The sequence below is a fragment of the Eleginops maclovinus genome, chromosome 12, assembly GCF_036324505.1.
Source record: "Eleginops maclovinus isolate JMC-PN-2008 ecotype Puerto Natales chromosome 12, JC_Emac_rtc_rv5, whole genome shotgun sequence".
In the NCBI taxonomy this organism is placed as follows: domain Eukaryota; kingdom Metazoa; phylum Chordata; class Actinopteri; order Perciformes; family Eleginopidae; genus Eleginops; species Eleginops maclovinus.
Window position 1 is genome coordinate 15,063,075 of NC_086360.1, and position 19,518 is coordinate 15,082,592.

The following is a 19,518-nucleotide window of genomic DNA, read 5'->3' on the forward strand; positions in this document are numbered from 1 at the left end:
GTATGTCGAAAAATATGAAAACGGTTAAGATACAAATATGTCAAAAAAATATGAAAAAACGCATAATATAGTATGCCAAAAATATCATGAAGAAAGTCATAGTATATTATTTAGAAACATCCAAATATAGGATGACACAAATAGGAAATATTGTACAGCACAAAATAGGAGAAACGGCATTGCCTAAATCTTTAACAACAGGGAAAACAATAGATAACGGAACAAGTGTTAAAAGTGTTTATTCTGCACCTATTCTTTCTGCGTACAAATGCTAAGGCAATAGTATTTTGTAACAAAAATAAACTTCAGAAACACAGACTTGAAGGACACATCACCATATAAGTGCACACACTATATGGAAAAGCGGATTACATTTTTGTTATGAGGACAACACGACTCGCATGAGGAAAACAACCACATCAGCAACAACAGCTGGATGTACACATGAGAAAATGCTTTCTGAGGTTAACAGGGTTCTAATCCTTTAATAAATGTAAAATGTGTTCACAACCTGAAGCTGCAGTCTATCAGACGAAAAGCTGCACATTGAACACTTAACCACCACTTAATATATAATACATTTGTAGATATGTTGAGTTGTTTCTTAGCTGTGCTTGCGGCATGCTGTGGTCTATAATATCATGGAACTTAAATATATGATGAATAGAATTTGAAAATAATGCAGGCACTTCAATGCAAGTGAATAGAAGGTCCTAATATATTATCCTGAGATAAAAATGTACAGTGGCCTAATTGACTACAGCAAATGCATGACATTGACAATGCAGGCCCGTAGCCAGGGGGGATCGAAGGGTTCGTTCGATCCCCCTCCCGCACTCGACCCCCCCCCCCCCCCCTCCCCCCATACACAGACACGCCCCTCAAGATATGTGGGCTATTCAATGAATGAATTGTTCATCTCCGGTGAATATACATGATTCAAATCTAAATTTACAATATCAAAATCCAGACTAATAAAAAAGAAAAGTAGACTCAGAGAAGTGACGAGTAAGAAAAATGGTTAATATTTCTGTTTACACATTTTGTTCAGACTGTTTTACACCAATCCAGTCGGTGGCGGTAATGCCCCCATTTCTGTTGGTAGCTAGCCTAATCGCCTATTACATAGGAACAAAGAAGAATCAGAAGAATAGCGAAAATGGGTAAAAAAGAAGACAAGGAACGTAAACGAAAGAAGTCGGCGGCAACATTGTCCCAAAACATTGGTGACTTATTCCAGAAAAGGACCAAAATCGGTAAGCTGCTGAGTGCAGGGCTTCTATTTCTTTACTACTTAGCTGCTAGACCTAGCTGCATCTGAACACTCACTGACCTAGGCTACTTGTCAGTGGTTGCCTAGCTCCATTAGGCTATATGCTAGCCCCATCCCTCGCCGAACACAGAAAATACCACTGTCAATTTTGTAGGAAACATAGCGAACGTAACAGTAACTATTTTCGGGATTGTTAAAAGTGTATTGCTTGGCGTGTTAACGTGACTTCGGTGCTTCAATGTCTCCCCCCCTCCATCTCGTTATGCTTGTGCTCTGCAAGTGCCACATAGCTGACAGTTCCCCCCGTCTGTTTTAGACTAGTGTCTGTCTCCTGAGTCTACTGTCTTGACGCAGAGTGTTACCATTTTGTGCTCGCGGCTTCAGATGTCTATGACAGAACTTATTATGTGCAGTTTCGACCTCGGTCTCTATTGGTGCCTCTCCACCTTTTCAAAGTGAAACGGATTTTATGAGGGGTTCCCCCCACACTAAAGCCAAATTATTTTATGCCCATTAGTTGATTTTTAAGAAATGTAAGTGACAATAACATTCAGTAACTCACTTTGCAATGCTGATGATCAAGCTAGGCTGTATTTTACTGTCACCATGCCTGTTGCTCCAGCTAGGCTGTATTTTACTGTCACCATGCCTGTTGCTCCTAAGGCCATAGTAAATAAAATACAGTATAGAGGTGTAAAAAAAAAAGGGGGTTAAACATGGATAGGGTGTATGTGAGTCAATCAGTGTAGTTTCCCTGCACCTGATGTTTGTGTTTCAGGTGCAGATGTTTGTTGTCAGACGTTTGTTGTGTGTGCTTTTTGTTAAAACCGTTTTATGACAAATGCAATATATCTGCTTGATGAAATTACCCAAACCCTCACAATTCTATGTGCACAATAGAAAATAAAATAATTCAGAGAATAAAATTATTATTATGTCTGGTTTGAAATACTCTAAAATTGACTTAAATGTCTTTCTTTTGCTGTATTTATTTAGTGAGTCAGCATGTGGAGGGTGAGCTACCAGCAGCTAGTAGTAGCAGCAATGAAACAGCCTTGCCAGGTAACAGTGCAGTGGAAGAGCAGAGAGATGCAGCAGCTCCTGAAGTGGCTGAGGATGTGAGAGTGAGACAGGCAGCAGAATGTGAGGTAGCCCAGCCAAGCTCTGTACTTGACAGTGACCTTGGCTTCTTCATAGATGCAACCAAATCTATTGAGGAAATAGCACAGGCTGTGTGTCAGATGTCTGATGGCCAAAAGTACAATTTGGTGAAAAACCACGTCAGACCTTCGAAACATTTCATTTTCCCAACTCCATTTATTGGTGGGTGCAACAGGGCATTCAGGTATGATTGGTTTGAGGAGCATGGATGGTGGCTGGTTTACAGCATGAAACTCGATGGCGCTTTCTGCATATGCTGTGCTCTCTTTCTCAATGCCACAGAGAGGAAACAGTCAACTTCACTGATAAATGCGCCCTTCAGTAAATGGCATAAGAAAACGAAGATAATTGGAAGCCACCAATCGAAAGCAAACCATTTAGTGGCATTTGAAAGAGCAAAACTGTTTCGACAGTCACATGAAAACCCCAATACCCGGATATCAGTCCGTATGGACAGTGCAAAGGAGACCAACATCAAAGAGAACAGGCACATTCTCAAGTGCGTTGCAGAGGCTGTTCTCTACTGTGGCCGTCAATGTGTCCGAGAGGATCAGCTGAGCAGCAGCATTGTAGTGGCAATCCTGGGAATTTCTTGGCCCTATTGAAACTGCTTTCAAATCACGATGAAAAGCTGAAGCAGCATTTGGAGAAACCAAAGCTAAAAAATGCCACATATCTATCACCTCAAAGCCAAAATGAAATGATTGATGTAATAGGGAAGCACATGATTCAGGCCAAGATCGTGGAAGAGGTCAGGCATGCTCAGATGTACACAGTCCTAGCTGATGAGGTCACATCCCATAATGAAGAGCTGATGCCAATGTGTGTTCGCTTCGTGGACAAAGACTTAAATATCAGAGAGGAGTTGCTTGAGATTTGTACTTTGCCACGGATCACAGGTCGCCACATTGCAAGCGCGATCAAAGATGTGCTGAGTCATCTAAGCATAGAGATTGCTGACTGTCGAGGCCAGGGGTACGATGGCGCCAGCAATATGAGCAGCGAAAATGTTGGCGTTCAAGCTTTGATAAAAAAGGATGCGCCTAAGGCAGTTTATATGCACTGCAATGGGCATTGCTTGAACCTTGTCATTGCACGCTCTTGTGCTCTTCCAGTTGTGCGCAACATGATTGATAAGATGAAGTACATCGTCATGTTCTTCACCTGCAGCCCGAAGAGGGAACACCTTCTCAAGGAGGTTGTAGATAAGGAGGCACATTCTACCGGAAAGCGGAAGCCCCTGATTGACCTCAGCCGCACAAGATGGGCAGCACGGCATGATGCCTACAGTCACTTCTACAGTGCCTTTGTCGCATCAAGGCTCATGGGCCTAATTCCATCTGTCCAGTGCAACTCAGATGTAACGGTGGACATCTCTGAAGCAGTCGCTCTGTACCAAGATGACTTGCCATCACCAGAGGTCATTGACCAGGAGCTGAAACGGTGGAAGTTGAAGTGGCAGGTCAAAGCATTACACCAAAGACCAAGCTCATGTGCCTCAGCTATCAAAGAGTGTGATGAGATGATGTATCCGAACATCTTCAAACTCCTGAAAATTGCATGCACCTTGCCAGTGACCTCCTGCGAATGTGAGAGGTCTGCCAGTGTTCTCCGGAGACTCAACACATTCATGCGGAGCAGCATGGGAGAGGACCGCATGTCATCCTTGGCTCTCATCCATACCCACTACGACATGGCTCTGGATCTGGATGAAGCTGTCGATCTATACTCAAAAATGCACCCAAGACGATTGGAGCTGATGAGCGTTCTGATGCAATAGAAGCCATAGAAGAAGAAGAGGGAGACATGGGGGGTGGGTCATTTCACGTGAAGTCAGACACTTTGGGGCCCAACCGACACAGATTTTAATCAAACTTTGTGTGCCTTCTTAGTGGTAAGGTAGAACCCCAGAACTGCATTTGCATGAATCTGGCACTAATATAAGGGAGAAATGGACTAAGAATGTTTTAAGTAAGAGGGTAGGGCACTACACATTCAACCTTGATTATGTCAATTTAAATTACAAAGAGATGGTTTTGATGCTGTTTGAAAGCTCTTTTCTGGAACACTTCAATTTATATCATTATTAATTCATGTTTAAGTTTTAATGACCATACCGATAGTGTACTTCATGAAGTAATTCTTATCTATTTATGTCAACAGTGGAGAGATAGACAATAAAGGACAGCAACAACAGACAGACAGAACAACAACAGAGACAGACAATGGAGGGCAGCAACAGACAGGCAATGGAAGAAAGCAACAGACAACTGAGGTGAGCAACAGAGACAGACAATCACAGATGTAGGAAGTTTGAGTAACACTTACATTTATATCAAATTCTTCATTCTTGTTAAAGTTTTAATGACTATAGAGATAGCTCAATTGAAGCAATTCATGTCCATTTATGTTAACAGTGGGGAGCAACAGACAAAAAATGAAGGACAGCAACAACAGACTCACAACAAACTTGACGATGAATAAAATATGTCTAAATTAAAAGATTTGAAGTGTGCTGGTGTATTTAGGGGGCATTGGAGTAGGGAGCCAAATGAAGTCCACTTTCGGGGGGAAAAGATCCCCCCCCACCACAATGCTGGCTACGGGCCTGCAATGCCCTTTAAAACATTATCTAAGATAACCCTTAGAAATGAATAGACTAAATACAAAGTAAATTTAATGTAGCTAGATAATTGTTCAGAATAAAACACAATTTTAGCTGTGAAGGTATGTGTTTGTGTCCAGGGTAGGCTATATGGTAATGGTTTCTCACATTTGAGTTGATTGAAGTACTCTGAATTACCAACTGTTATATACTGCAGTAGCCTGTCAGAGGACATGAGGTCTGCTCAGAATCCCAGTTCCTTTAAATCCTCTGTTTACCACTGCTTGTTATTTATTTAAATTCAATTTATGAGCTATATATTCAAATTGTACACCTGCAAGTAACTGGGATTGGTTTCCTTCTATTCAAGCACATATTCATTTTAAATCTAATTGATGCCGATGTCTTTTTATATTGGCTTTTTTTTTAAATGTCTGTTATGTTCTATGAGCAGAACTTGCAATTACCCAGAATCTATACAAACAAATCTTTCTTGTGTTGATCTGCAATAATTGCGTTAGTGATATCAGTTAAAATAAATGATCAGGATAAAGCAAAACCATGAATATGAACCTTGTTTTTAAGTTTGTTCAATAAGTTCCAAGGAGTGAAACCCACACACCAATCTGCCGCAACACACATGGATGCTCTAAACAACTTTATAAATCCTCCTTCAGTAAACAGTCGCAAAGGAGTCTGTACAGTACACAAAATATATTTGTAATGGAAAATACTGTTTATCCAATGATTTTATACTGCAAAATGTGAACTACACATTTAGGTAGTTAGGTGGTTGTTATATCACAGTTAAGCCAAAGAGGTTGATTTTTAGGGATAGATGCTTCTTTGCACAATCATTAAAGGAGTGTCAGGGTTTCTAATGAATATACAGCACAAGGGTAAAGCATCTTAAAACATCCCTTGAAAATAAAATTAAATACATTTAGAGAAATAAATACAATTCGACAAATGCATTCAAACACATAATATGCTGGAACAGACATTGGTTCCTTGAATGTTTTTTAATTTTCCTTCATAATAGCTCTTTTTTTTTTTTCAAAGTCTTTCTTGAGATCGTAATTTCTCCTGAGTAACATCGTTTGTTAGCCCTCTGCTACACCAGAACTGATAACTGATAACCCATGAAGCCCGTTGTATGCATGGGTTAAGAAGGATCAGTGAAGAGCCCGGAGGCACACTTCATGTGAGAAAAAGGCAATTTCCGTACTTTATGCTAATGTGTGCCCTAAATGTGGCTATATTTAGGTAGCCATATAGTCATAGCAGTCGTTAGTGCTCACCAAAGACTAACCTGTGTCAGAACAACAACTTTTTGCATCAAATAAGACTCATCTTTACATTAAATATGGAGTTTCCCTTTCAAATGGGTAAGGATAATAATATTTTACATGATATATTCTGACAAAAGGGTAACTCTTTTTCAGGATATAAATGACTAAAAAGAAACACAGATCATGGACTCATTTGTAGTATCTTGTGAAAACCCATCTTGACCTTAAGCGGAGTGTAGCATTTGGTGTTTTTGTTCCTTTTTGCAAGGGTATTACAACTCTAGGATGTCTTCTTGTAATTTACTGTAATAAACTAATTTGGATATTATTTCAGTTATTTTTGTTGCAAAACTGAGTACTGATCATTCATAATGTTTTTTGAGTCTTCAACAATGAAAGCAGATTTCCACACTGCCTTATCTCACCCCCAGGTGGCCCTTCATGTGATGTCAGGTTACATGGGATCCAGAGGGGATAAAGAATTAGGATTCTAAGAGAAATTGTAATATTCTGTTTAAATTTGTTCTTTCAAATGTCACTTTCCACTTTACCTTTTTCACAGATCTAGTCAGAGTGATTTAGTGCACATACAGTGACATGGAAGCACTACTTATTACTGTCTGTTTTAATAAACAGATCATTGCACTAAGATAATTATGATCCTCTGAAAAGACCTGCGATTAAGAGTGAAGTGTAAAACAAAGGTGAGGGTTTGGTCTATTTCTAGTCAGTCTTGGGGCTGTAGCTGACACCTGGCCATTCGTAAGTGTCTGGCAGGAAGGAGTCGTAGCTGGTGTCCCACACAGTAGCACGTACAAAGCTCTCCTTGTCCACAGGCTCAGGGTAGCGAAATGCCATGCCTTTAGCATAGACAAACTCCACCACCTAGAGAAAGAGAGAAGGTTTAGCATGGATACTGAAGGACCTGATCCAAAAAAAAACCGCAGACATCGAAGATAAACTGACCACACGTTGATCGACATCTATGACCAAATATAACTGGGGGGCAAATTCAGGTCATCAAAAAGTAATCAGGCAAGAAGACTTTGAACTATAATTAAAAGGTTTATCAAGAAGGGGAACATTCAGATTCATTTTCAGAAAAAACTTGCCTTGACAGCCATCTGGACAGAGACCTCTCTGATGTTGGAGAGCGGAGGATAGAGTCTGCCTTCTTCCAGCTCTTCATCGGTCAGCTGCTCTGCAAGGGTCTGGAAAGAGTATAAACATACTTTTAGCCTGAAGATTAAAAACAGGACACTAACAATATCCGCCAACAGCATATACACAACTGTGAATCATATATTTTACATGCGCTTTTGAGTAAGATAGAATAATAAGATATCAATAAAAGGAATTCAAGACACAGAAGTGGCTAATCAACAACTATTAGTATTACAAACGTGCAAAGAATAGTGTCTTATTCATGCAAATTATTTAAATATTGAATGAGAAGTTCTAAGACCATGTGGTTTTCATAAATATTGCATTTATCAATATAAAAGGGTCAAGTGCAGCCAAGTGAAAAAGGGAAGAATACAAATGGACAGAGGGCAAGGCCGGAGCCGCCTTTTAAAAGCTCCTCGTCTGTTAGCTGTTAGTCTAGGAAAAGAGGAACAGTAGATGTAAAAGGGTTAAAGAGGGTTTCTATAAGAACATACAGCGGAAGCATATATGAGTCAGCAAGTGTAAAGTGTAGATGGGGGGTTAAAGAACTTTAAGAAGTTGGAAAAAGAGATAGTAGAAATACATAGTAATGACTTCCGACCTTGGCAGCCTCGAGGAACACTGTGTCACTGATGTGTCTCACTCCACTCAGGATCACAGCCAAGGCCACACCTGCAATCAACATTCAAAAGGTTTTAAAACAGAAAAAGATGGTGCAAATACTAGGCTTTGTTCACGTCTTACACTGTATCTGACAGTCAGTCTTGGAGTACATGGAATCACTCAAATAAAAATGTATTCATTCACCTGGGAAGATGTAAGCGTTGTTCCCTTGTCCAGGAGTGATGATGCGCCCATTGCTCAGAGTCACTGGACCGAAAGGACTGCCACTGGCAAAAAGACATCTTCCCTGTGGGACCAGAAAGCGAATAGTTACAGAGTGATAGAACAATAACAAGATGACAGCCCTAGGACTCTTAATGCTTCATTTCTGACTGTTAAAATAAACAAAGGAAAGAACTGTGTACATCAGTAAGTGTGTAGGCGTCCTCTGCTGTGCACTCTGCTTTAGTGGTTGGGTTACTCAGGGCAAAGATGATTGGCCGGTCGTTTATAGCTCCCATGGCTTTGATGACATCGTGAGTGAACAGACGTCCAGCTCCGGAAACACCTGGAAGGCAAAGGAAAATAATTTAAATATTAAGAACACATTAAAAAGAGACATTCAAATGTAATCAAAGAACCAAGATAATAAAAAATAAAAAAACAGACTGGTATAAAATACAAGAATACAAGACAATGGTAAGAAATTAATTATGTGATTTAATAAAAGTCAGCATAAAACAGAAAAGTTTTCAGGCTTGATCTAAAAGACCTCAAAGTGGAAGAAGGAAGAGAAATGTTGGTTGGTAGTTTTTTTTTGTTCCATCATCACCTCACAAGCTGAGCCCTGACTTACATTGACAGAATGATTGAATGAATAATAAAAAGCCTAAACCTAAAATATAGCTAATCAAATTACCGGATCAAATCTCATGCTTATTAATTACATCATAACAACAGCTTAATAAACAAGAGCATGTTAGATATTTTGTTCAGTCTGGTTAATGGCTCAAACTTAAAAACCCACAGTGCAAGGCTTGCAGTTACACAAATAAATAAGATGGGAACTTCCGTACCAATGATAGCTGTGGGTTTGATGGTGTTGACAGCATCCAGGAAGCTCTGCACGCTCCCTGGACTATCATGGAGAAACGCCTCCTGGTTAGAGTCAGTTTCCTGCTCTCTGTCCTGGTTGCAACAACACATTGAAACAAAGATGGTAAACTCTTTGTTTACTAATTACAGTAGATTGGACAGTGAGCCGGACCGAAAGCCAAACAGACAGGTAATGCATGTTCTGGTTGTTGATTTCAGAATTGCGGAAACTAACCTTTACAAGTAAGCCATGTTTATCGTACATCCAGATCTTATTTCTGGCCTCAGTTTGGGTCATTCCTTTCTCCATCATGGCCATGACAATAAGGTTGGCAATACCAAGCGCAGCCTAGGAAGGAAATAACCAAATCAAGTTGAACACAAAAGGTACTTAAGACAGTGTTTACACCGAGTTTCCCCAATTCTCTTTCAAAAATTGAAAGTGGTGGTTCTACCACCAATACAGTATCTACATTTCCCTAAACTGTAGACATCAGATATGACATTTTCAGAACTACACAAAAAGGAAATTCATCCTCTACCCACTCTGTCATAGCCTTGCTAACAAACATATCATAGATTAAAATGTTTGCTCGTTTCCATACTTCTTTGCTTTTTGTAATGCAGAAATAAAACAATAAGTATAAGAACGCATCAAACCAACCCCCAATATTTCCTTGAAAAGTAATTGTCAACATTGGCAATATTTTCTTTTAGAATTGCCAGCTTTGGTCAGTAGGGGGGAGCAATGCACATTCAAAGAGTTTTGATATATGGGACTCATAAATATGAATAAATATTATCATACCTCTCCAGCTCCCAAGAAAAGCACTCGATGTTCAGTGATGGGTTTGCCAATGGCTCTCTGAGCTGCTAACAGACCAGCAAGGGCTACAGCTGCAGTGCCTGAAACATGCAAATAACCCAACAGTAAACAATAACATATCTGCTTTAAAGACAACCAATTAACCACTTTCTGTTTTCAAATAGGAAGACTCACGGCAAATGAAATGTACCAAACTGAATCCAATTATTTGATTTGATTGAATAGGTGAACTTTACGGCAAAAAAGTGCAGTATCTAGGGCCGAACCTTGGATATCATCGTTGAAGGTGCAGTACTTCTCCCTGTACTTCCTGAGGAAGCGGAAGGCATTGTGGTTCCCAAAGTCCTCAAACTGGATGAGTGTTCCCTGCCCGTATTTTTCCACCACTGCTTCCATGAACTCATCAATCAGATCGTCGTAGACCTGAGAACGATCGCGCTCCTGGTACAGGCCCATGTACAGCGGGTCTTTGAGAAGAGTCTGAATGGAGGGAAAGGACAAGCGTATGAAGCATAATGGATTTCCACACATACAATATACAGTGAACATACACATATCTGTCCTACCTCATTGTTGGTGCCAACGTCTATGGCCACAGGCAGACATCTCTCAGGTCTAATGCCGGCACAGGCTGTGTAGAGGCAGAGTTTTCCAACAGGGATGCCCATTCCATAAACACCCAGGTCCCCTAGTCCTAAAATACGCTCTCCATCAGTAACCACTACCGCCTACATGAAGAGGCAGGTGGAAAAGAAGTACGTTAGTCAGCAAAATCCCAGATTTCACCATCACACAAATGTAAAAAAACAGGAAAATGGACCTTGGCCAGACGTAATTGGCTCAATTAAGAATTCATCTCTCAATGAATATGTCTATTACTCTGATTAATATCAACTTCTAGTTGTGAAGCCAGAATAAATGTTCACAAATCATTAGTTAGTTGGCAGGATTAAGAGGGGTTAAGGTCCTTAATAGACTAATTTAAACAGTATTACAGACATTAGATTCAGCCAGACAGGCTGTTACTGTGGTGACGTCCTCAGGTACTCACTGCAACATTAGTCTCTGGCCAATTGTCTAGGATGGAACGAATGTGTCCTTTGTCCCGAATGGAGATAAACAAACCTCTGGTGAGAGAAAAAAGTCAATGAGTAATGTCAAGATTCTATTGACAAAAACAAACATATTTTCACAACAATAATATCCTCAAAATTATTTTAGTCAGGTTGTTGACACAAACCCAACCATGAGTCAACAGCTCCAGTCAAACAGCGTTTTATATCATTTAAATTTACATTATATTATAGATAGATATTGTATACAGAAGCACAATATCTATCTACTAAATATTTCCAGTTAGGAAACTCCTAAACAGGAGGCTGGACTTCCTGCACATCAAGCCATGTAGAAATGTGAACTATAGGAGCTTAGTTCAATGTTCTTCACCATCTTAAATATTAATTCCTGAGGGTGCTACAGCTATAGTGAAGCCACCAGAGTAAAACCTACATAAAAGGCTTAAACTATCAGAACAAAAGTCCTTGTAGTTTCGTTTAGTTTTCTCTTTTATTAGTTGGTTATTGAAAGCTTCACTGCATGCTTACTTGGGTCTTCTGAAGATGTGTCCATAATGTGTGCAGGCCAGGCCTACAGTGGGAGTGTAAACAATTGGCATCAATTCCTCGATGTCTTCCATCAGCACCCGGTAGAAAAGCCTCTCATTCCTTTCCTGGATGCCCATCAAGTAGATGTACCTGTGGAAAAGGAGAACAAATGAGTAAGGAGATAGGAATTTAAACTGTATGGAGGAAGATGTTTCAGACAAACATGGTTCATAACCAACAGACAATAACATACTGTGTGTGTATGTTCCAGTACTTTACGATATGATATGTCCTTACTTCTGCAGGGGATCAGTCATATTCTTGAGATTATTCTGAAAGCGCATGGCCTGAATGTCCTGAGTCTCCACTTTGGGAGGCAGCAGACCATGTATCCCCAAAATCTGTCGCTCCTGTAGAGTGAAGGCCATGCCCTGCGGAAACAAGCAAAAAAAATGTGAAGTGAGTAGGGAGACAAAGAGAATGTGAATAAAACAACTACTCATTGTTAGAGAATAACTTTAAGACAAGCTACCTTGTTCTGAAATTGTAGTTGGGCAAATTTGTAAAAGATGGCCTGTTTAGATGTTTTCTGAGCTTCTAAACTCTTATCGTGAAGAAGCATGTATGCGCTCTTCTAGTATTCCTAATGAAGTTTATTTCACATAGTTGCCTGAATTAAATGATGGTATTGGTATACATCTTCACTTACAGGATATGCCTGATAAAAGAGATGACTGAAATGCACTCTGTTAGACATTGGCAATCCCTCCTTAGAAAGTTGTCTCTTTAAGAACCATTGCTGCAGGAACTGGTCAGAAGAGGGTGCAATGCATGACCCATGAGTCCTTAGACGGGGGTGAGCATTTGACCTTATACTGTAGAAGGACAGTAAAGAGATAGGTGGAGGCCAGATGAAAGTATTTTTGCAGTCAGGGAAAGGAGAGTAAAGAGGTAAGAGAGGGGAGTAGCCTTAAAGAGGCCAATAAGGAGGACTCAGAGCAGAAACACCCCAAGTGCTGTATAGAATGATGTTGGAGGAGGGGTACAAAGTGTTTCAAGATCCTGCATGTATGTAAGCCTGTGTGTGTATGTAGGTTTATGAACCCATCTCTGAGTGATATACGGGCATAACATTTTGAGGCCCTCACATCTGTGGCTGGGGCTGATTATTCTGTGATGAATAATGGGGGCTCCCCTGGCAAAATGCTGAGTCATGCTGATGGAGCATTTCCCTTCCCTCAGCTCTAGTACCCAGTTCCTCTCAACAGAATTCAGCAAGCTGCAAACCTTTGATATCTGCTGTTTCCATTTTCACATAGAAATGTTCCCTGAAATGGAATTGTTATTTTTTGTGATTTATCTTTTATTTTGAGTACGTCGAGTGATTTAAATCAGGTTAAAAAAAGAGGTAGCTTAACCTAATATAATAAACACTGTTATTTGTACTTATTTAAATGTGTTTCTCAAATATTTGATCTATACATTTAACATGGAATTGGTTTAAATAATAATACTATATATGCAGCTAAAACTCTTTTAATTTGTATTAACATTTAAGAAACATGAGATCATTGACTCTTATTTACGGTCTTAAAAACTAGACTTTTATTGTATTATTACTATTATTTCATTTCAGATTTGTCCTCTGTTATGTAGTTCATTTATGTATCTAGATGTGGGGTTTTTTTTTATGTATGCTTTGTGAATAATTTCTTAAAATACAAAACTAGATTTTATTATCTGGTGTAAACTTGCTGACAGTGTAATGTGATGAACATTGCATGTCTGCAACATTATGACCTTTACTTCTAAGGTATGATGAGTCATGGCAGTAGCAGAAATTCTGTATGCTGATGCAGTCATTTGTAATCTGGCAAATATAGACGTCCTATGAGAAACCAACACGTTGCTGTCTTTGTTTTGTATCGTGCAATTTTAAGTGTTTTAAATAAAAATATAAGACGCAATGAACTCAGTGACTTTTCATACTATATAGAAATGAAGAATTTGCTCAAATAGATAAAAGGAACACAATGAGGGAGCCCATTGTGAAATGAAGTTGCTGTGAGTACAGTATTTTTAGGACCATCAGCCAGATAACCTATGACCAGTATCTTTATATTTAGCACACATGTGTAGTGTAGGCCGTAACTTCAAGCAGCTACAGCCTCATGTTTCAAAAGTCATTTGTAGCTTGCAGTAACCTGACGAGACCCCCATTCAAACAATTCACATCATCAATCAACAACATGTAACACAGGAAACCGTTCTTTTTTGACAATTTAAGTCCCCACCTTGCAACAGGAATGCAAAAGTAACACCACTGTTAGGTGTGGTTATTAGTTTGTATAGCACATTTTAAACACAAGGCAGTTTGCAGCTCTTGACTTTAAGGATTAGCACATGATTTTAAAAGACAGAGAGAAGTCAAATAAAGAGAAAATGAAATAAAAATGAGATACAAAAAGTCAAAGGACTTTACAAAACACTACATTTGTAGTTCAGAAAAAAAAACAACCTTAATAATAAGCAATTGCACAAACAAAAGTTTTCAAACTTGACTTAAAAGACATTTCTGACCATTTCCAGCAGTGAAACGGGGTTCAATCAGAAATCCAACAGCGGTAAAACATTCTATCAATGCTTTTCTGCCTTGAAACAAGCTACACTCAACATGATGATGATATATTTATCATTTTTAGTTAGTAAGGGTTTCTAAGAAAAGTCATATTAGGTTAATAAAAACAGTTTGTTTGGAAGCTATCTAGAAATAGATGTTTTCAGTTGTGTTTGCATTGCTAACAAACCTGTATCTGTTATTGCTGAAATAAAAACACAAGTACAGTTGCTTTGAAAAGTTTAATATGCAAAATCAATTACTTTAGTTTTCATTGAGCCATCTGTCTAAGGTCTTTAAACTAAGTGTCATGCTAGGCAAAGTCAAACAGCAGAAAATTAACAGCAGCCAGCCAGTGGCTTAGGGATAAGATTAAAAGACGCAGTCCGTGCTTTACAGGACTTTATAATGCCATGCTGTCTGTATGTTAAACAATTCTCACTGCTCTGTGTAACATGTGGTTGTTGCATAATACTCAACTTTGTATTTGATCATGATTTGCAGTACATTTGTTTCTATTTCTGTATTTCATTACCAAAGAATACTCTGAAACTCAAACCAATTATTTCCCCCCCCGACAAATTACTCCAATGAGCCTGCTTCATAGCAAGACATGATAATAAAGCTGACAGCTGTTTAACCACTACGTCTATTTAAATACTGACACATAATAATAATCCACTCACTTTGTTGGTGCGAGGGCTAAGCATGAGGGGCTTGCCCTTCTCTTTGGTGTGTGCCCATCTGCAAAGAGAGACACAGGGCCTCAGGGACCAGGTTGTCGTCAACCTGGACAACATGGTGGACTCTAACTGGTCTGGAAGTTCCACTGGGGAAAAGCTGTTTTAAAAAAAGAAGAAAGAGAAACAAAGTTAACAAAATAACCTAATGTTTTGGGAAGTCATGACTATGTTTTTCCATCCTTATCTTTCACATGGGAGGACAACAATTGATATGTACGTAGGCCATAACAAGTAGTATTATTATTATGTTGAATAATACTAGAAAGTCTCCTGTTTGTTTTTTTCAGTTATAGTTTATATTATTCCTATTTCAAATAATCCAATCATCAATTATTAAGCTGCAGTGTATACAGTGAATATTGTCTCTAGTGTCAGTGGGTTGTTAAAAATGATTGCTTTAACTACTCTTCCTTCGGCCAATCAGGATAGGAAGTGTAATGTTGCAACAACCTTTGAACATATGAACCATCCGACTTTATGCCATCATGACAGTAAGCCATCAACAGTGTAGACTGTCTGCCCTCTGACGCTCAATAAATCACAGAAGCCTTTGAATGCACTTGGTGTGCACGGACTGGCGTACACTCGATGATTACAAACACAGACAGCAGCATCATTAATCTGGGAGTAGAGAGAAGTGATTTAGTGCGTCATCTGCCAAACAAGCCTTGAAAGATTGCAATAATCCTTTTCGCACAAAGCTCCACATGAAGAGAGAAAGTTACAGTAAATCATGATAACATGAGTGGACAGATAGGAAAGACGGGCTGATATTATAAAAAGAATACAACTAACAAATCACACAGAAAAGATGTGCTATTTTCAGAAAAAGGAATGTCTATTATTTTTGGAGAGAAGAACATAACACAAGCTCAAAAAGCTTTCATACCATAAAACCTTTACTGCATACTCACTTTACCCGAGGGCCCCTACCCTACTCTCAGCTGCCTGGCCTGGAATAGTCCCTGTGAGAGTTATGTCATGCATGTGACCTGTGATTCACACTGATGCTGTATTGTACTGTGTTGAGGTGGGTGCAAAGAAAGGCCACTTAAGGTGCTCAGAAAACCTCTAAGTTACAACTAAGAGCGGATTCTCCTCATGATAAATATTGTGTCAATGGGTAATATCCTGACTATGAAACCAGAAAGTAAATGCTCTATTTCCACCAAACATGCAGAGTAAATGGCCTAAAAAAAACGACCTTACACTGACACAATATAGACATAGCCTAATGCTATCTTGTGCCTTACATGTGAATGTGAACATATTACAAAGATGTAGCCAGAAAGATATCTTATAGCAACCGTTATATGTTCTGAATTCTTCTCTGGCTCTGATACATTTTATTTTCAAGCCTAAAATACTTTTGGCCTTCCTAATGTCAAGACATGACCCAGGGGAAGTGCAACTGGACCTGTAAGCAAGTTATGGGGGCAACAGCAATGCGGCCATTATCACAGCACGCACAGTTTCTATTTTAGTTCCCTGAAGTTTAGTGCTGAGACCAGAAGGCTGAAAGAGGTATTCCTTTAAAATGTAAGACAGATGTTAATCAGCTTTAGTCAGCTCTTACAAAAACACTATAAAACTAATTATGATTTTAACCTATAGGCTGATTAAACAGGGGAAACAGGTTGAGAGCTGGCTCTTTTGACTGATTTCACGGCCTGGAACAACATGCAGCTGAGCTCAGGTGGCAGAAGTCACATCTCTGGGCCAGTTATTGTAACAAACAGCACCCATCTGTGCTGTCAACATTTTTCATACCCTGCTCCATTCATCACTACACTTACTTTCACCTGACCACCCATGTTGTCATAAATTGGGATCAATAAAGTACCATGGATCTAATTTTCCATCAGCCGGTATTTAAAGAACAGATTTAGAGTTAACACCATGGTCTGATTTTGTTACCCTCGCTTTGACCAATATTAGTTAACATATCACAAGTATTGCCAGCTTGCAAAGTCTTGGCTTACAGTTAAATATCCAGAAAACATTAACTAGCAAGTATCAAAGGCAGGGCCAAAGTGTCAGACTGTATTCAGCACCCACAGGAAATGGACATGTTTATTGCTCTCCTGATTTGATATTCAAATTGAAGAAGCCTTGATGCAGCCCCTATGAATTCCAGTCTTTGTGTTGTACAAAATAATATTTTAAGGTTCTTCACCATTTTAGCTTCCTACGTGTTTGTAGAACATATAAAGCCTGAACACTTGGTGAGGAAGGGAATCAAACATGCTCAGATTGTCTGTAACTGTGTGTTTTCTACTTTGTGTCAGACAAGTACCAAGGTAATTCTGGCACAGAAACTGTAAAGAGCCAGCTTTGTATTAATGCGAGCGCAGCTACTGTAAATGTAGTACTTAGACTACCTGACTAGATAAACTAGTGCTTGGTTAGAAATGTTTAACTCAATGCTACTATCAGACTTTACACAACACACATGTATTAGCCAACCAGTAAGTTCCCTTTCCTCATAAGAATCGCATGAGGCAATGACGCTACAATCTGGCACACTATTAAAGCTCACATTAATGTTTCTTGGAAATACGTGTGCAAACAATGTGCATTGACTTAAGTAGGCACAATGTAATAACAAACGTAACCTACTATGCATCCTCTTTCAGTCTGACAAGCAACCAATCACACCCACACAAATGCTTGCAAGTGTTGACTTTCTATGGCTTCTGAGGGGGGATTTCATCAGGATCAGAGTACACCTATCTGAAAGTAAAAGCAACATTATTATGGCTGTATGGTTGACTAAGTAATTCTTAGTTGTTAGCTGATTTAATTGAAAGATTTCTCCAAAAAAGAATCAAGCATTATCACCATGTTAATTGTTTTGTTTAACAAAGATGTGCTCTTCAGTGTATTGGCAATAAGTATTCAGCCTCAAATGAACTTTCTAAAACATTAGTGTATTAGTACAACTATGGCCTAATGACAGCTTGGTATCGATCTACTGACAGGTGTTTTTAATTATTCCCTTCTCTGACACACTTCAGATCTGGTTTCTCTGTTCGTGAAAGTGTCGGGCCATCTATTGTGATAAGTATGCTGCTGTGCTAATGTAGTAAATGTGATTTTAACCACAGCAAAACTGTCAAACTGTTGGTCACATCAGTTAGTCTTGTTCTTAATGTGCTTAATGTACAAACTGATACAAAGAAAGATATATTTATCCCTCTATGTTCATACTTCCTGTGAGAGATGGAAATGGAGAATGCATATCTGCTTAGTGTGAGCATTTCACAACGTTTACATAGAAAAATCAAATGGAAATGTAAAAAACCTGTATCCCACTACATAGTTAAGCTAACCTGATAGTTAGCCTAGCAATGTCAGGCACAGACAAACGTGAAGCTAACAACTGCTACAAGCTAAAGGAGCTAACCAATAACTACAACGGACCACAACAACCTGTGTCGTTATTTGAAATGACCCGTTACAGCAAGCTGGTTAAGGAAAGCAAAGTCTACCGACCGACCCAATTTTAGTAAAACTTTGTACATTTGTAATAGCAACACGAAACAGATATCCTGATGATACACATGCTGTCATTCATTCATACCCCCTGCTCACTAATTATTGGCTCAACGCGAAGTTCTTAGATGACGCACAAAGACTTTCCATTTTAAAGAGAAAAACGTATCGGCCTACCTTCTCTTGAGTATTATAATATTGCAGTTATTTCCGTTTAAAGGTTACTGTTTATACAGCATATTTCTCCAGGAGGTCGCTGTATGAATGCGTTGGTTTGACCGCTTGATGTGTCCTTTAACGGCAGTCGCAGATGCAGCAGAGTGGCGGTGAGGAGACGCTGAGTGTGGAAGAACTTCGCCGCTCGTCCAATCACGTGCCCGGATTTCCTTCTTGGTTACCGTAAAGACTCGGGCATGCGCGAGATTTCCTTAGTTGTTGTTGTTGAAGAAGACAAATATTATGTTGTTTTGTCTTAACGTTTTTTCTGTGGTATTTAAAATATTTCTATAAAGAGAAACAATAATTAATCAGATGAATAATTCAAACATCAATCATCACACTTTATAAAATGATTTGTTTGTGCTAAATAATCAATATAAAAACAGGTCATGAGCAATGTTCATAACATCTGGGCATTAGAGGTATGCTTTAAAATGGTCTCCTAACCTCAGGTTTAACAATGCATGGGTTGCCGCTTGTACCTACCTGGCTACATTACATTGTTGGGGTGGATTACCAACCAGGTAAAGTGGGCAATGGCCAGAGGCTCCCAGACCCCAAATGCCATACCTGATCTATGTTTCAGTTGGCTTGTTTGTAATTTGATTAATTATTCTTTTTGGCAGGAATAGGCCATCACCTGTTCAGTCCAACTGTGCCATAGAGAAGATGTGTATCAAAATCGACATGTTGAATATTCTAGTATAGATTTGTGCCTGATATAAATGATATACATCAACGCAATCATTTTAAACTCAATGATTTTTAAAATAGGGATATTCAAAGTCCGGCAGCCATAATCCCAGCTTTATTTCTGT

At 39.1% G+C, this 19,518-nt stretch overlaps 2 protein-coding genes across 5 annotated transcripts; one reads left to right on the plus strand and one right to left on the minus strand.

Moving 5' to 3' along the window:
• Nucleotides 1-852: 852 nt before the first annotated feature.
• Nucleotides 853-5,036, plus strand: LOC134873374 (52 kDa repressor of the inhibitor of the protein kinase-like). 4 transcript variants are annotated; one of them, XR_010166952.1, is made up of 3 exons: nucleotides 853-1,256; nucleotides 4,598-4,709; nucleotides 4,852-5,036. XR_010166952.1 is itself a non-coding variant. In XM_063896916.1 (2 exons), exon 1 carries the CDS (start codon nucleotides 3,135-3,137, stop codon nucleotides 4,212-4,214), a length of 1,080 nt encoding a protein of 359 aa, XP_063752986.1. In that variant the 5' UTR covers nucleotides 2,986-3,134; the 3' UTR covers nucleotides 4,215-4,247; nucleotides 4,598-5,036. The 4 variants fall into 4 exon arrangements, 1 of the variants encoding a protein (XP_063752986.1); XR_010166950.1 differs by lacking the exon at nucleotides 853-1,256 and adding an exon at nucleotides 2,986-4,247; XR_010166951.1 differs by having other exon boundaries at nucleotides 4,598-5,036.
• On the minus strand, nucleotides 4,387-18,833 carry me2 (malic enzyme 2, NAD(+)-dependent, mitochondrial). The gene is made up of 15 exons (XM_063896915.1): nucleotides 18,659-18,833; nucleotides 14,930-15,083; nucleotides 11,924-12,057; nucleotides 11,627-11,776; nucleotides 11,074-11,149; nucleotides 10,589-10,750; nucleotides 10,289-10,502; nucleotides 10,005-10,102; nucleotides 9,432-9,545; nucleotides 9,178-9,289; nucleotides 8,527-8,669; nucleotides 8,306-8,408; nucleotides 8,100-8,170; nucleotides 7,444-7,542; nucleotides 4,387-7,216 (listed from the first exon to the last, which is right to left on the minus strand). The coding sequence occupies exons 2-15, from the start codon at nucleotides 15,041-15,043 to the stop codon at nucleotides 7,055-7,057; spliced, it is 1,752 nt and encodes a 583-aa protein (XP_063752985.1). The 5' UTR covers nucleotides 15,044-15,083; nucleotides 18,659-18,833; the 3' UTR covers nucleotides 4,387-7,054.
• Between the last annotated feature and the right edge of the window lie 685 nt (nucleotides 18,834-19,518).

What these genes read in the sequence shown, in the direction of transcription:
- LOC134873374 (XM_063896916.1), top strand. Translation starts at nt 3,135, where the DNA reads ATGATTGATGTAATAGGGAAGCACATGATTCAGGCCAAGATCGTGGAA.
- me2 (XM_063896915.1), bottom strand. Translation starts at nt 15,043, where the DNA reads ATGTTGTCCAGGTTGACGACAACCTGGTCCCTGAGGCCCTGTGTCTCT. An exon ending in AACATGGCTTACTTGTAAAG is followed by an intron (nt 9,290 to 9,431) that starts GTTAGTTTCCGC and finishes TGTTGCAACCAG; the next exon opens with GACAGAGAGCAGGAAACTGA. An exon ending in CAAACCCACAGCTATCATTG is followed by an intron (nt 8,670 to 9,177) that starts GTACGGAAGTTC and finishes TTTGCCTTCCAG; the next exon opens with GTGTTTCCGGAGCTGGACGT.